The 14,895-nt window shown below is 34.9% G+C and overlaps 1 protein-coding gene and 1 pseudogene across 2 annotated transcripts in view; one reads left to right on the top strand and one right to left on the bottom strand.

The window, feature by feature from the left end:
* Window positions 1–2,025: 2,025 nt before the first annotated feature.
* CCDC138 (coiled-coil domain containing 138) overlaps window positions 2,026–14,895 on the bottom strand; it is a 108,206-nt gene continuing 95,336 nt past the window's right edge. For both annotated transcript variants that reach the window (XM_063086551.1, XM_063086552.1), the window contains 2 exons: window positions 4,415–4,553; window positions 2,026–2,499 (listed from right to left, as the gene is read on the bottom strand). In XM_063086551.1, the coding sequence (XP_062942621.1) occupies window positions 2,334–2,499; window positions 4,415–4,553 (305 nt within the window). In that variant the 3' untranslated portion in view covers window positions 2,026–2,333. The remainder of the gene's footprint in view (window positions 2,500–4,414; window positions 4,554–14,895) is intronic.
* On the top strand, window positions 9,326–9,496 carry LOC134371137 (small ribosomal subunit protein uS14-like; annotated as a pseudogene).

Raw genomic sequence — 14,895 nt, 5'->3', positions numbered from 1 at the left:
TTCTTTGACAATTTTTTGGTACTGGGTTCATGCTAATTCTATAAAATAAATTTGGATAATTTTCCTACACTCTGGGATAGTTTAAACAACTTTAAATATTTCCACCTTGAAATTTTAAAACAATTCTTCTGCTACCCACCTGGGCTTACTGCCATTTAAAAAAGGAATTCTCTGATAATTTTATAAAAGACTTTAATGATTTGCTATTACAGATTTTTAAAGACAATTTTGATAATGTCCTTTTCCAGCAAATAGTCCATTTCATCCAGATTTTCAAATTTATCAACACATGGCAACACGGAATTTATTTATAATTTTAGAAATCTCCTTTATTTAAATATTTTTTTCTTTTGTTTTTTCTGACATCCTATCTTTAACTATATCTATATAGATATTTCATTTATCCTCTTCAGTGTTTCAAGAATATTTATCCTGCTATTAATAGTTTCCTTGATATTTTCCAAAAGCATTTTCTGTACTACATTTTTCTAATTGACAAAGTTAATATTGAAATGAAATGCTTTGACTCTATTTCTGATGATAATGTACTTAGCAGCTCTTCTATCACCTCTACCTCAATCTCAAGGCCCCATTCTCAGTTTTTGTTAACATAGGTTAATATAGCCTTATCCAAATACGTATTACTAAATTATTGTTTTTCCTAGTATTTATCCTTTAGAAGAATTTAACATCTTACTCCATTTTATAAACAGATTAACAACAATTATTTAAATTTATGTTTAACTGGTTTGAGTGTTCACTGCAGTCTTTTGGTATGAAGCTGGTTTAATAAACTCAGTTTTCTTTCACCTCTAAATTGGTTAATCTTAATTAGTTTCTTTTCTAGAATAGTACATAAGTAGTATAATTTCTAAACACCTGCATGCCTGAAAATGTCTTTCCATTGTCTTCACCTATGATAAGCATCTTTGCTAGATATAAATTCTTGGGTTAGAAATTTTCTCCTCCAGAACTTCTGGCATTCTATAAGGCTAGCTTGGTTTTTCTTCTCTTGTAGGATTTTGTTTCCTTTATCCTTATAATTTCTATTTTGCCAGAATGTGTCTAATTACAGGACCTTTTCTCATAGGTTTTTCTGGAACATGAAGAGCCCTTTCAATCTGTATATGCAAATATTTCTTTAGCCCCGAAAATTTTTATTCATCTCTATCTCTAAATATTGCTTATGCTCCACTTGTTCAATTCTCCTCTTCAGAAACACCAAAATACCCCTCTGCTAAAGTGCCAATCTTTGTCCTAGTATCTGTTATCCACACTCTCTTACTGGTGCCATCTCTATATCCTGAGTTCCAATTAAGATTTTTATTTGTTCTCATAATACCAATTCTATTTCTGAAGTATCGATCATATTACTTTTTATTTCAAATATACATTTTTGCTTCTGCATTTGTTCCTGTGAGCCTCTCATACTCACCTTAGCCTGTTCTCTCATGGTTTTCTGTTTCTGCTTCACAAATGGCACATTTCCTTATATTCTTTTGAAGAGGCCCAACAGTTTCCTAAAAAATGCTAGACACTGCAACTGAGATTACACACTGATTATGTTTAATTTTATGACTCTTTAAAACAATGTTCTTCTTCTCTTGTTCCTGGGTATTCTGTTCTATGTCCCCAATTCCTAGACCTCCACCTCACCCAGATCTCTGGCCACTTTACTCATCTTTGGCTATACCAAGAGATATTGCTGGTAATGAAAAAAATTTTTGTTTATTTTTCACTGTTTTAAAACAAATGGCTTACATTGTAAATACATGCTTTAGTAATAATTAAATTACTTTGAAAAGATAAAAATTCATTCTCTAAAGTATCCTGGGGACAGTAGTTTTTTAAAAATCAATGTTTGTGAATCTAGGATATATAGAAGTCATGATATCAAGACAATGGTTAAAAAAAAAATGTACTTTTGCTTCCAAAAGGAGGGATTCTAATGTATTAAGAGAATAGAATGACAGAAAGGAGACTGACAACATGATTTAACTGTTCCCATATAAGCAGCAAATTTATTCCAATAATCACATAATTTTAATAAATTTTAAGACTTTTCCTAAAATACTTTTACAAAAAGTAAACCCACTGTCATAAATTCTGGAAATGCCATCTTGTCCATTAGTACTACCTGAGTTGAACTGAAACATTCCAAAAGTTCCATAGCTTCTATAGATTTCATTTAAAAGTTGGAAAAAACTCTATTTATCTTGCATGATAAATGATACTACTGATAACTTTACTTGGTAGGATTTTAGTTACTCTGGTGATTTTATGTTTTTACAAATAAGCAACATATATAATATATACTTAAAAAATAAGCCAGTCTAATGGTTTGCATTGGAGACAACGGAGTTGCCTTTTGTTAAACCCAAATTGAACAGAGTAGAATTTAGGTTAATACAGAGAAAGGCATGCTCTGGATGTGTTGTCCTCTGTATTTCTTGGAGCATCAAATGAATTGTAAAAACTTCAAAGAGCTTCTTATTACTCCTGTAAAAGAATGAGTACATTAACTAATTACATATACTTAGGGAGTTTATCTGTAACAACAACTGAGAGAGAGCTTATGTGGAAACATGAGAAAATGGCATCTGTTTTTAAAAAGAGCTGGGAAAATAGGTGACTAAAAGATTAAGATGCTGGAACAAATAGGTTTTATCAGACAGGCCTGTTATGGAAAAGCATTCAAGGAAAAAAGAAAACGTTTTATCATCTGAAAACTGCACCCTATTCACTATTACAGAGCTTGAGAAATGTTTTCTTTTTTTTCCAGAGCTAGAAAAAGTCAAATAGTTGATCATCTCATTTTTAGTAAGCTGGGCTTTGTAAAGTGGTGGAATGTTGGTTTACCCTTGAATTAGCTCTGGAATACTTTTGCAACCATCATCTTTCTAATAACCAGCCAGTAATTTAATTTTCAATCTATTAGAATTACACTTGTAACATATTTCTTATTTCCTTGTCTAGATATATTCACCTCTTGAGAGGTTATCAAGTAACCTTATGTACAATCCATTTAACCAAAAGGATTTGCATCTTTGTGGTTTTAAAGATTTATTTTAAGACTTGCTTGAGATCAACTATTCCTAATCCTCCTGAAGTCTTATTCTAATTCTTCATCTAAGTTTGAAAGGAACCTAAGCTAAAAACCACATCAACAATAGTAAAACATTTTGGCCTAAGGATATAGCTGCACTTTGGGACTACTTTAAGAAAAATCCCATAAATTAAGAGCTAAAAAAGAATTAAATCCAATATTATTGCAGTCTCATGACACCACAGGGTAACTGCAACAGGCCTGATTGAGAATTTACTGATTACAAATCAAGACAACCATGGTATAGTCTGTAAGAAAAGGAAGACAATAAACTAACAAATTTAACTGATACCAGGCCAAAACTAATAATTTCATTAGTCAAGAATAAGGCTATAATTTGACAATAATTTACTGCAGTGTACTAGGCATGGCGCCAAATAGAACATATGGATCCATTATCCATATCCACAGATAATTTTAAGATGCATTACATTTACTGTTTGAGTACACTGGCCTGGTAAAATACTTGTATCTAAGTTCTTTACCATGGAAATCATGAGGGGATGGGGCCAGGGGGAGAAGAGCTGAACCCAAATCAAAATTTTACTGAAATAAAAATGAGAAGAGATGGAAGGTATCCTGATTTGTCTCTAAGGAAACACTAGAATATACCAAGATTCAAGGAAAATAACACTTAAAAATCGATGTCCTTAATTTATAATTTAAAAACTGGTTATACTAATGTTTGAGCCAGGAGAAAGAAGAAAGAATAAACACAAAGCCCTTGATTCTCACAATAAAATCCAAATGAGTGGTAGGAGAAAGCCCATAATAGTTTCTAAAATAAATCCAGTTAATGAAATTATTTTAAATCTTTTCTCCTGCTTCATTCTCATTCCCTAAACACACTTTAGTATATCAGCACCACGCTCTCCCAAGTGAGCCATGGGCCAGCCCCCACACTTTAGTATATCAATAAGAAGCCACAAAATACATTTTTATTATCTTTCTTATTTTCACCTGTGGTATTACAGGATGCTGGTATGCAATGATTTATTCTGACATTTCATCACTTGGTTGCTAAAAATTGCTCTTATTTTTATATACTCTGCAGTATTTAAATTTCATTTAGCTGAACTGAACTATAGAAACAACTAGATGTTCTAAGATTGATACTCTAATTCTAGTCTATCACTAAGTATGTGGTCTTAAATAAGTATTTATATTCATGAAGATTAATTGTCCACATCTGTATATTAGAAATTTTTATCTAATAATCAAAGTTGAACTAGTATGGGATCCAGAAAGATGTAAATGATCACAATAAGATACTTTTCAATAAAAATGTTAGAAATAAGAAATTCTTACTTGATTTTAGAAAGTTTCTGTAGAATAATACTGAGTTTTTCCAGTATCTGAAGATCAAGCTTAGGGGTTCGAAGTAGCACAGAGCAAGTACGAAAAAATAAGGAGTTGCTACAGGCTTCCAGGAAAGGCTGCAAGGATTCTGCAAAACAAATCACCAATGCTTTACTGTTAGGCAGTAGCTAGAAAGAAAATCAGAAACAAAATAAAACCAGAAATATGTGGGGTCTTTGTAAATATTAATTTATATTCTCATTCCATTTATACTTGAACTTTGGGGCAAAGATATCATCATTTGAAAAATTAAAATATCCACTTGCTCTTGTTGAACACTGTAAACAAAAGATTATTTTCCTTAATATCAAACTCATATTAGCAGAAATCTCATATTTGAAAGAAAAGGGGGAAAGTCATTTCTTCAATAAGTTCATAACAGTAAGCTCACTTTAAAAAATTAGCAATAAAAAAGTGTGTTAAAGCAGTAAGCTAAAAAAACTAAAAACAAACCCCTAAATTTAAGAATCTCCATTTGAGTATTAATGACAACTTAATTAATCACTGGATAAGGAAGGACTTCGTAAGCATAAAAGCAAAAATAAAAAAGATTCATAAAAGATTGAAAAATTTGACGAAATAAAAAATTTTAAATGCCTATGTAAAAAAAACTAATTAAATTGAAAAGTTACAATGCAAAGCTCTAGAAAACAAGTCAAACCAAAACAAAAGGATATCTCAAACTTGAAAGGGAGGGGGAAAAATTCCCTTTGCAATATATTTGCTACAAGGTTGATAATTATTATAAAAAGATTTCTTACACATCAACAAGAAAAAGATGTACCTAGTAGTTTTAGTAATGAGCAAACAGAACAAGAAATTCACAAAAAAAATAGTAAAAATATCCAGTCTTAGTAGGAATATAATAGTTGGAATTCAGAAAATTTGTATCAAAATCCTTAAAAGTGTGTATATTCCTTGATTTGGCAATTCTGCCTCTAAGAATATATCTGACAAAGATGTATGCAAAGGCCTATTAATAAGGAGCATGGTAAAATGCCCTGTTAGAATTGTTAGTTTTAAAATAATGTATAAAAATGTTTTTTAAGGTGTAAATCACTATTATGACTGTTAGGAAAGCTTGAAAAGAAACAAAAATCATACAAAAATATTAAATTGTTGCCTTTAAATTTTGTTAACAAGCCTCTGTAAAACTCAGAAGCTCCCACAATGAAAGAGGCCTTTATTCCAAATGCAGGTAAGTAAGTTATTAGCTATAAAGGACATAGAAATATGATAGCCTTGCATTCATCCTGTTTTTTGAATCCATAAACACAGCTTGAAAGACTTATGTGTCAGTATCTTGATAGTGTACTGATTAAAATAAACTATGAAAGCAACAAAATCCAAACTAAATGAAGTCAGAAATGTTTTGCTAATAGAAAATGAAAAGCAGTTGCTATAATTTGAATGTCTGTCCCCTCCAAAACTCATATTGAAATTTAGTTGCCATTGTCACAGTATTAAGAGGTGGTACTTTTAAGAGGTAATCAGGTCATGAGGCTCCACTTTCATGGGTGGGATTGGTGTGGTTATAAAAGGGTAAGTTCGTCCCTCTCGCCCTACCACTGTATGCCATGAGGCCTCTCACCAGATGCAGGCATCTTAATATTAGACTTCCCAGCCCCCAGAAGTGAGCCAATAAATTCCTGCTCATAATAAATTACCCAGTCACAGGTATTCTGTAATAGCAGCACAAAACACACTAAGACAGTGGTATATGCTAGCGATGGAGAACTAGACACGAAGATTTTGCGACCTTTGCATACAACCATAAACTCTCATGCCTGCTATGATTTGAATGTTTGTGTACCCCCAAAATTCATATGTTGAAACCTAACCTTTCTTCCTACCATCTTTCCTTCTTCCCTTCCCTTTTTGAATGGGAATGTCTACCCAATGCCTGTCCCACCGTTGTACTTTGGAAGCACATAACTTGTTTCATTTCACAGGCTCAAAGATTGACAGCGGTTTGCCTCAGGATGAATTGTACCTTGAGTCTCACCCACATCTGATTTAAATGACATTTAGATGAGACTCTGGACTTTAGACTTTTGCGTTGGTGCCGAAACAAGTTAAGACTTTTGTGGCTACTGGGATGGAATAACTATATTTTGCATGGGGGAAGAACATGAGTTTTAGGGGGGCCAGTAGAAGAATGCTATGGTCTGAATGTCTGTGACTAAGACAGTGCTCTTACAAAAAGGACTCCAGAGAGCTCTCTTCCCCTCTTTCTTCCATGTGAAGATATAATGAGAAGTCAGCAGTCTGCAACCCAGAAGAGGGCCCTCACCAGAACCAACCATGCTGGCACCCTGATCTTGACTTCCAGTATCCAGAACTGTAAGAAATATTTTCCTGTTGTTTATAAGCCATCCAGTCAAATTAAGACGTTGAAATAATATAGAAGAGGAATTTTCTTTTAAAAAAGGAGAGGAGGAGGATGAGGAAGCCCAATAGGCCAGGTGATTCTTCTTCTAAAATTCATGTTTCACTGGATAAATTTCCTAATGTGTCTTCACTGATTTCTACATTAAAATGGAAAGATAATTGAGAGCATCTCTCTCCCCTAATACCTAGTCATATGGAACAAAAATTGTAAAACAAACAAAACCGAGCAAAACCAAAAAGCTTCGCCTACAACAACCAAACACAAACACAGGAAGAGAAATGGGCAATACTTAATGTCATGAACTTTGAAAACTAGTGGTAAACGGCCTAGAATGGAAACACAAAAATCTAGAGTGGAGAAGAGTTAGGAACATGGCAGACTCCTCATCTACCTTGACACATCCTTCTCCCAAGAGACACATGGAGGGAGCTGACAAAATCTGAGGAACTCTCACTAATACCCCCAAACCTGGAGAGGAGCAAACGAAATGGTTATTCTTATCTTTCCACTTTTCTGACTGGGCAACAGAGAGGAAGGGTTTGCCAAAGAATAATTAGAAAATAATGTTCCAGAGCTGCACACTGCATGCGATAACCAGTCTCAGGCTAACAGAATTTCACCTGAGAACAGCATATTCCAACCTCCTACCCTTCTAATTAGGTGAGAGGAACCCACACAAGATATTTCAGAAAAATCTCAGAAGTGAGAACATAGCCCTGAGAATCTAACAAACACATCACTATGCCCACTGGCTATAGGGAAAAAGGTATGTGTTAAGGTAAATGGCTCTTAAGCAGTAGCTCTGAAGAGGGGGAAAGCTGAATTTGGATACGGTAGTAAAAACAACATCCAGAAGTCCCGCACCCACTATGATGACATAGAGGAAGTCTGGACACAGAGGCCCAAGCAAGAGCAACATAAGTTAGAAACAGCATGACAACTTGGCATACACATTACAACAACTGATCAATCAACTAATCAATAAAGAATACACAGCATACAAAAGACAGAGTCAATCCTAAAAGAAAACACAACTCAAAGACAGAACAAAAATTTCCATATGTTTTGTGGTCTCGTTAACCTAATAAGAACATGGCTAGTCAATAAAATAAGAAAGAAAGGTAATAGGATTAAAAAAGAAAAAGAAAATCAAAACATCATTAAACAAGTAACAAATTAAAAACATCAAGAAACAGAAATAATATAGCTCAAAATTAGATTACTATCATAAAAATCTGAGATAATCACAGAGAATGCAAACAAAGAATGACAGAAATGACTAGAAAGAAGCTATGGAAAACCATCAAAAAAGATCCCAAATATAGATAATTGGTATCACTGATATGAAGTTAATAAAAGAGAAATATTATACCTTATATATGAAATTTTATTTCAAATGAATAAAGAACTGAATGTTCAGGTTGAAAGAGCACAATAGCAAACTAGGAACACCTGATATGGAACATTCAACACCCAAACTCCAAAGATAAAACAGTTATCAGCCACCCAAGCAAAATAATAAATTCCCACTAAGGGGAAAATGTCAGGCTGTCCTCTGACTACTCCAAAGCAGCAATGAATGTCTAAAGAAAATACAGCCAAATTTACAAAGTTCTGAACTAAAGAAAGGGTGACCCAAAACTACTTTACTCAGCCTACCCTTGTTAGGTATAAAAGGCTCAGGCTGGCATTCTCACACATGAAATGACTCAGCACTACTCCCACTTCTTAAATTAATGGGGAGTAGGGCACAGTATATGGTAAAGAGATTATTAAACATTAAGAATGTAGAAATGGAGAAGCCACCATAACAGGACTAGTTTTGAGTACTGAATAGAATTAAATGTAAGGCTAAAGAAAATAATGAAGCAAATACACACATTGTGCTCACAAAACAATATAAAAATATACACGGTGACAATGTAAAAACGACATAACTTTAAAAAGTCAGATAGTGGAGGAAGAGGACAGAAATGCAATAGTGCTGATGTCCTCATCTTTCATGTCTTAATCAATACTGTCTAAAACTGGCAGAGTATAAAAAATAGAGTACACTAAAAATGTTAAAATGGTAAGTTTTATATTATGTATATTTTACAAAAACAATGTAAAAAAAAAAGAGCAGGGATTCATTGTTTTTTATCTCATTTCTTAAATGAAGGAACCAATAATAGTAAAAACATATTTATGACGTAAATCCAATTTATTTTTCCTGTTAAATTCATTTCATTAAATTAAATGTATAATAAATCCCATTTCTGTGACAGTTATTTCCATCTTTTCATCTGAACACAATCATAGAAACGTGTCTGAAATAATGTTCACCAAATGTTAATGATGGCTATTTCTAAATAATGAGGTTTGTGGTGATTTTTTAAAAACAACACTTATGATTTCTTTCTTTGCATATGTTTTGAGTTCTAAAAGTCTACTTGGTCCTTTTGCCTCGCTGCACTCGTGAAAGCAAGATGGGTCACCAGCAGCTCTACTAGAGCCACCAGTGAAAATTCAGGCAGGGTTCTCACTCTTGACATATCCACTCAAACCTGCACAGTCTGATCTGGAAATATGTCCTCAATATGTGTTGCCAGTGTTTCCGTCAGTACATGAAGCATATAGGTTTCATTAAGTTGGACTAAGTGATCCTCCTAGAATGGATTATTCAAGACATCCACCCAGTGAAAGAAACCATGTTAGCTCTTTGTACAGAGAATTAAACAAAATAAAAACAAAAAATAAAAGTTTATTTATATTCAATTTTTAAATTGTGGTTAAATATGCATAACATAAAATTTACCATTTTGACCATTTTTAAGTTTATAGTTCTGTGGCATTAAGTACATTCGCATTGCTGTACAACTTTATCTATCTCCAAAACTTTTTGTGATCTTCCCCAATTGAAAGTGCACCCATTACATTATAACTTCCCATTCCCCTCTCTCCCAACCTCTGGCAACTACCAATCTACTTTTTTTCCGCTATAAATTTGACTACTCTATGGTACCTTATATAATGGAATCATATAAGATTTGATATCAGCCCCCATTTTATGTTTGGCTTATTTCACTTAGCAAAATATCTTCAAGTCCCTTCCATTTTGTAGATATTTCAGAACTTCATTCATTTCTTAGGCAGAGTAATACTTCACTGAATATATATACCACATTTTCTCTTGTTACTTTGAAGATTCTCTCTTTGCCTTTGACTTACGACAGTTTGATTATGATGTGTCTTGGTGTGGGCCTCTTTGTGTTCAGCAAACTTGGAGTTTATTGAGCTTCTTATATTTGCAGATCAATGTCTTCCCTCAAATTTGATAAGTTTTCAGCCATCATTTCTTCAAATAATGTCTCTGCCCCTTTCTATTTTTTCCTTGTGGGACTCCCATAATACATATACTGGTCCACTTGATGGTGTCCCTTAAGTCCTTTGGATTCTGTTCACTTTTTTTAATATGTCCATGTTGATACTTTTAAATGACCTGCCTTCAAGTTCGCTGACTCTTTCTTCTGCCTGTTGGAGTCTGCTGCTGAACCCCTATAGTAAATTTTCAATTAAGTTCTTGTACTTTTCAGCTCCAGAATTTGTTTGGTTCTTTTTTATAATTTCTATCTTTGTTGATATTCTCATTTTGTTCATGTATCATTTTTCTGATTTCCTTTCTCTGTGTTTTCCATTAGCTCTTTGAGCATATTTAAGATAGTTGTTTCAAAGTTGTTACTGAGCCAAGTCCAATCAGTGTGTGTGCGTTTTCAGGGAGCATTCTGGAGGTTTATTTTGTTCCTTTGAATGGGCCACGTTTCCCACTTTCTTTATGCCTCGTGATCTTGTGCTGAAAATCTGGCCTTTGAATAAACAGCCACCTCTCTTGAGTCTTTGCAGAGTGGCACAGAAAATATTCACTAATTATCATGCCCCTGAGCCTTGGGAACAGTGTAGAGTGTATGCTTAAGGTATTCTCAGGTCTTTTCTGGGTATGCATCTTGTCTGGGGTGTGTGTGTGTGTTTCTAGTTTGTGTTTGTGTGTGTGTGTTTCTAGTTTCCCCTGATTGTCTCTAAATGTCTTAATTTTTTAGAATTTCATCCCAGATTCTTCTCAAGGTCTTACATATTGTATTCTTCTGTCCATAATCTCTTGCCCACAGGTACCACAGGTCTGTAGTCCCCCTGCAGTTTTCATGTGCTATGGTGCCCACCACTGCATTCCCTGGCCTTCAGCCTGAGATCCAAACTATGCCACCCTCCCTGTGTGTACTCTGAGCCAAGCTAGATGGAAACCAGTCCCTTAGGCAGCCCACAAATATGCCAGAATGTTGCAAACTAGTTCTGTTCTAATCCTTCTGTCCTGAGGGAGAGAACAAGGAATTGGGGCATGTCCTCCTATCTGGGCTGCACTGTGTCAGGAAGGGAATGGGGCAAGTGTGAGTAAAAATGCCACAGAATTTCCTACCATTTTGCATGTGGCTTTTTCTTGATTTGGCAGTTGCTTGGTTACTACAGATCTTTGACTGGTTTCTATAGTTCCTATAAAGTTATTTTAGTCAGGGCCGAGCCCGTGGCACACTCAGGAGAGTGCGGTGCTGGGAGCACGGCGACACTCCCGCCGCGGGTTCGGATCCTATATAGGAATGGCCGGTGCACTCACTGGCTGAGTGCTGGTCACGAAAAAGACAAAAAAAAAAAAAATTATTTTAGTCAGTCTATGGTTATTTTTTTGATGTTTCTATGGGGAAACAAGGGCCTGGTATCCCAGTCAGCCATCTTGTTGATGTTTACATTTAAAAATAATCAGCATACACAATTTTGCCCCAAAGGGGTTTTTCTTTAAAGAAGAAAAAATTTTTAGAAAGTAAAATAAAACCTACTCCAAGTAAGAAATAAAGACTGTGTAGGTTCAGTTGGGAATGTAACAGAAAATCCAACTTACAGGAGCTTAACATAACATCCTCCAAGTCCATCCACGTGGCCACAAATGACAGGATTTCATTCTTTTTTGTGGCTGAATAATATTCCATTGTGCATATATACCAAATTTTAAAAATCCACTCAACCACTGTTGGACACACTTAGGTTGATTCCATATCTTGGCTATTGTAAATTGCACTGTAATAAACTCAGGAGTGCAGATGTCTCTTCAACATACTGACTTCATTTCTTTTGGAAATATACCCAGTGGTGGGATTGCTGGATCAAACAGTAGTTCTATTTTAAATTTTTGAGGAACCTACATACTATTTTCCATAATGGCTGTACTGGTTTACACTCCCACCAGCAGTATGCAGGTGTTCCCTTTTCTCCACAGCCTCACCAACACTTGTTTTCTTTTGCCTCTTTGATAACAGCCCTTATTTTTATTTTTATTTTTTTTGGTGGCTGGCTGGTACAGGGATCTGAACTCTTTACCTTGGTGTTACCAACACCACACTCTAACCAAGTTAGCTAACTGTCCAGCCTGATAAAAGCTATTCTAACTGGAGTGAGGTGGAATGTCGTTGTTGTTTTGGTTTGCATTTCACTGGTGATTAGTGATGCTGAGAATTTTTCATATGCCTGTTAGCCTTTTGTATGTCTTCTTTTGAGAATGTCTATTAAGATCCTTTGCCCATTTCTAAGTTGGATAATTTGTTTTTTCTGCTGGTAAACTGTTTAAGTTCCTTATGTATTCTTGATATTAACCCCTTGTCAGATGTAGTAGAGTTTGCAAAAATTTTCTCCCATTCTGTAGGCTGTCTCTTCACTCTGTTAAGTTTCCTTTGATGTGCAAAAAGCTTTTTAGTTTGATGTGGTCCACTCATCTATTTTTGTTCTAATTGCTTGTGCTTTTGAAGTCTTATTTTAAAATTTCTTGCCCAGCCCTATGTCATGGATTTCCTCTGTTTCCTTCTAGTAGTTTCACAGTTTTGAGTTTTACATTTAAATCTTTAATCCACTTTGGGTTTATTTTTGTATATGGTAAGAGGTAGGGGTGTAGTATCATTCTTCTGCATGTGGATATCTAGTTTTCCCAGCATCATTTGTTGAGACTGTCTTTTCCCCTATATGTATTCTCAGCACCTTTGACAAAGATCAATTGGCTGTGGGTGCAGGAATTTATTTTGGGGCTCTCTATTTTGTTCCATTGGTCTGTGTGTCTGTCTTTATGCCAGTACCATGCAGTTGTGGTCACTACAGCTTGGAAGTATAATTTGAAGTCAGGCAGTGTGATGCCCCCAGCTTTGTTCATTTTTCTCAGGATTGCTTTGGCTGTTTGGGAACTTTTTCAGTTCCATGTGAATTTTAGGATTGTTTTTCTATTTCTGTGAAGCATGTCATTGGTGAAGGAATTGCATTAAATCTGTAAATAACTTCAGGTAGAATTCCATTTTAACAATATTAATTCTTCCAATCTTCAATGCTTTTCTTGAGTCACAATATCTGACACAAATATTTAGTTCATAAGCTTGATGGAGGATATTTAAATTGTTAGTTTGAGAAAGATGACCTGAAGACACAGTCAATCTCAGTTACAGGTTACCTTCCACAGGAAGGAAAAAGTGGCAGTAAAGACTCCCTGACCCAACATTACATTAACATGACATCTGACAAAACACTATTAGTCGGCAACTTAAGAAAATAAACACAATTCTCATTAATTTAAAAGTCAATCACTGAATCTCTCAAAAGAATTATCGATCCAAATCTTCTAACATTTCTAAAGGGGTTACAGAATTTCAAAACGTACGTGTCAGCAAGTCAACACACACTTCGGTGATGACTTTGGTAATGATAATGTCATCAGCCTGTCAATAACTAACCAGAACACACATACTTTATGCAGTTCAAACACTCAGAACTCAAGCTTGTATTTCTCAAATAGCAATTACTTTAATCCTTTCAGAATTCTAAAACAAAGAGGTAATCAGAATAAAATTATCTTTCAAAAAAACCCACTAACTCTCGGATATTAACATGCTATTATACATGGGACAAAATGTTTTTTTTACAGTAAGGTTTTATTTCTAGCTCTGATGACTCAAAAGCTATAACATAGCAAAGCAACATTCAATGTCAGCCAAAAAAAAACCTTTAGTTGCCTGTCCCTCAAACTGAATAAAAGTCAATGAACATTTAAAAAGAAAAAAAAGCAATGGTAAAGGGGTTAGAAATAGATAGTATTTTATTTTATTTTATAATTATTTTTTAAAGATGACCGGTAAGGGGATCTAAACCCTTGACTTGGTGTTGTCAGCACCACGATCTCCCAAGTAAGCTAACCAGCCATCTCTATACAGGGATCCGAACCCATGGCCTTGGTGTTATCAGCACCACACTCTCCCAAGAGAGCCACGGGCTGGCCCTGAAATAGATAGTATTTTAAAACATCCAACTGCGTTCTCCTCTTTGGTATTTTTTTCAAGCCCAACTTCACTCCTTTTCAGAAAAAGAGAGGGTATGGAATGCACTCAAGATTAGCTACTTCTTGACGATGAGTAAGAGTTTGCTAGAGGCTTGAGGAGGGAAGTGCTGGTCCAGGGACAAAGGCTCTCCTGGAGCAGGATAATCCATACTCATAACTAACAACTCTCCAAACAAAGTTCCTGCTCTGCCATTTTCCCAGTTTCAAATCCCTGTTCCTCCTGCTACTGCTCCATTCCTTAGAGAATTCCAAGGCTTTTTTTTTCTTTTCCAATTCTTGAGACACAATGAATGCTGCCACTACTTTCTGCTCTGGAATCCCTCAGTTCTGGGGTCCTATCTTCCAGGGAAAGTTTCTATCTTGTCTCCACCTCTTCTTTTTCTCATTGCTGCCCTGGCCCTAGCCATGTGACATTAAACAATTCACATGACAAGCCAAGTAATAACATTTAAGTCAATTCCTCAGAGCTCCAGGTTCTCCATCCATCCATCCATCTATCTATTTATCTATCTATACAGCTGAACTAGAGAAGCAGTTCTCAACCTAGTGACTCAGTGACATATTTTTACAATAAATATTTTATAATCCTGATGCTATCCATAAGCAATATAATATATTTAAACATATCTTTTAAATCAATAT

Source organism: Cynocephalus volans, chromosome 2 (genome assembly GCF_027409185.1).
Source record: "Cynocephalus volans isolate mCynVol1 chromosome 2, mCynVol1.pri, whole genome shotgun sequence".
Lineage (NCBI taxonomy): Eukaryota > Metazoa > Chordata > Mammalia > Dermoptera > Cynocephalidae > Cynocephalus > Cynocephalus volans.
This window is presented reverse-complemented; position numbering and strand designations above follow the sequence as displayed.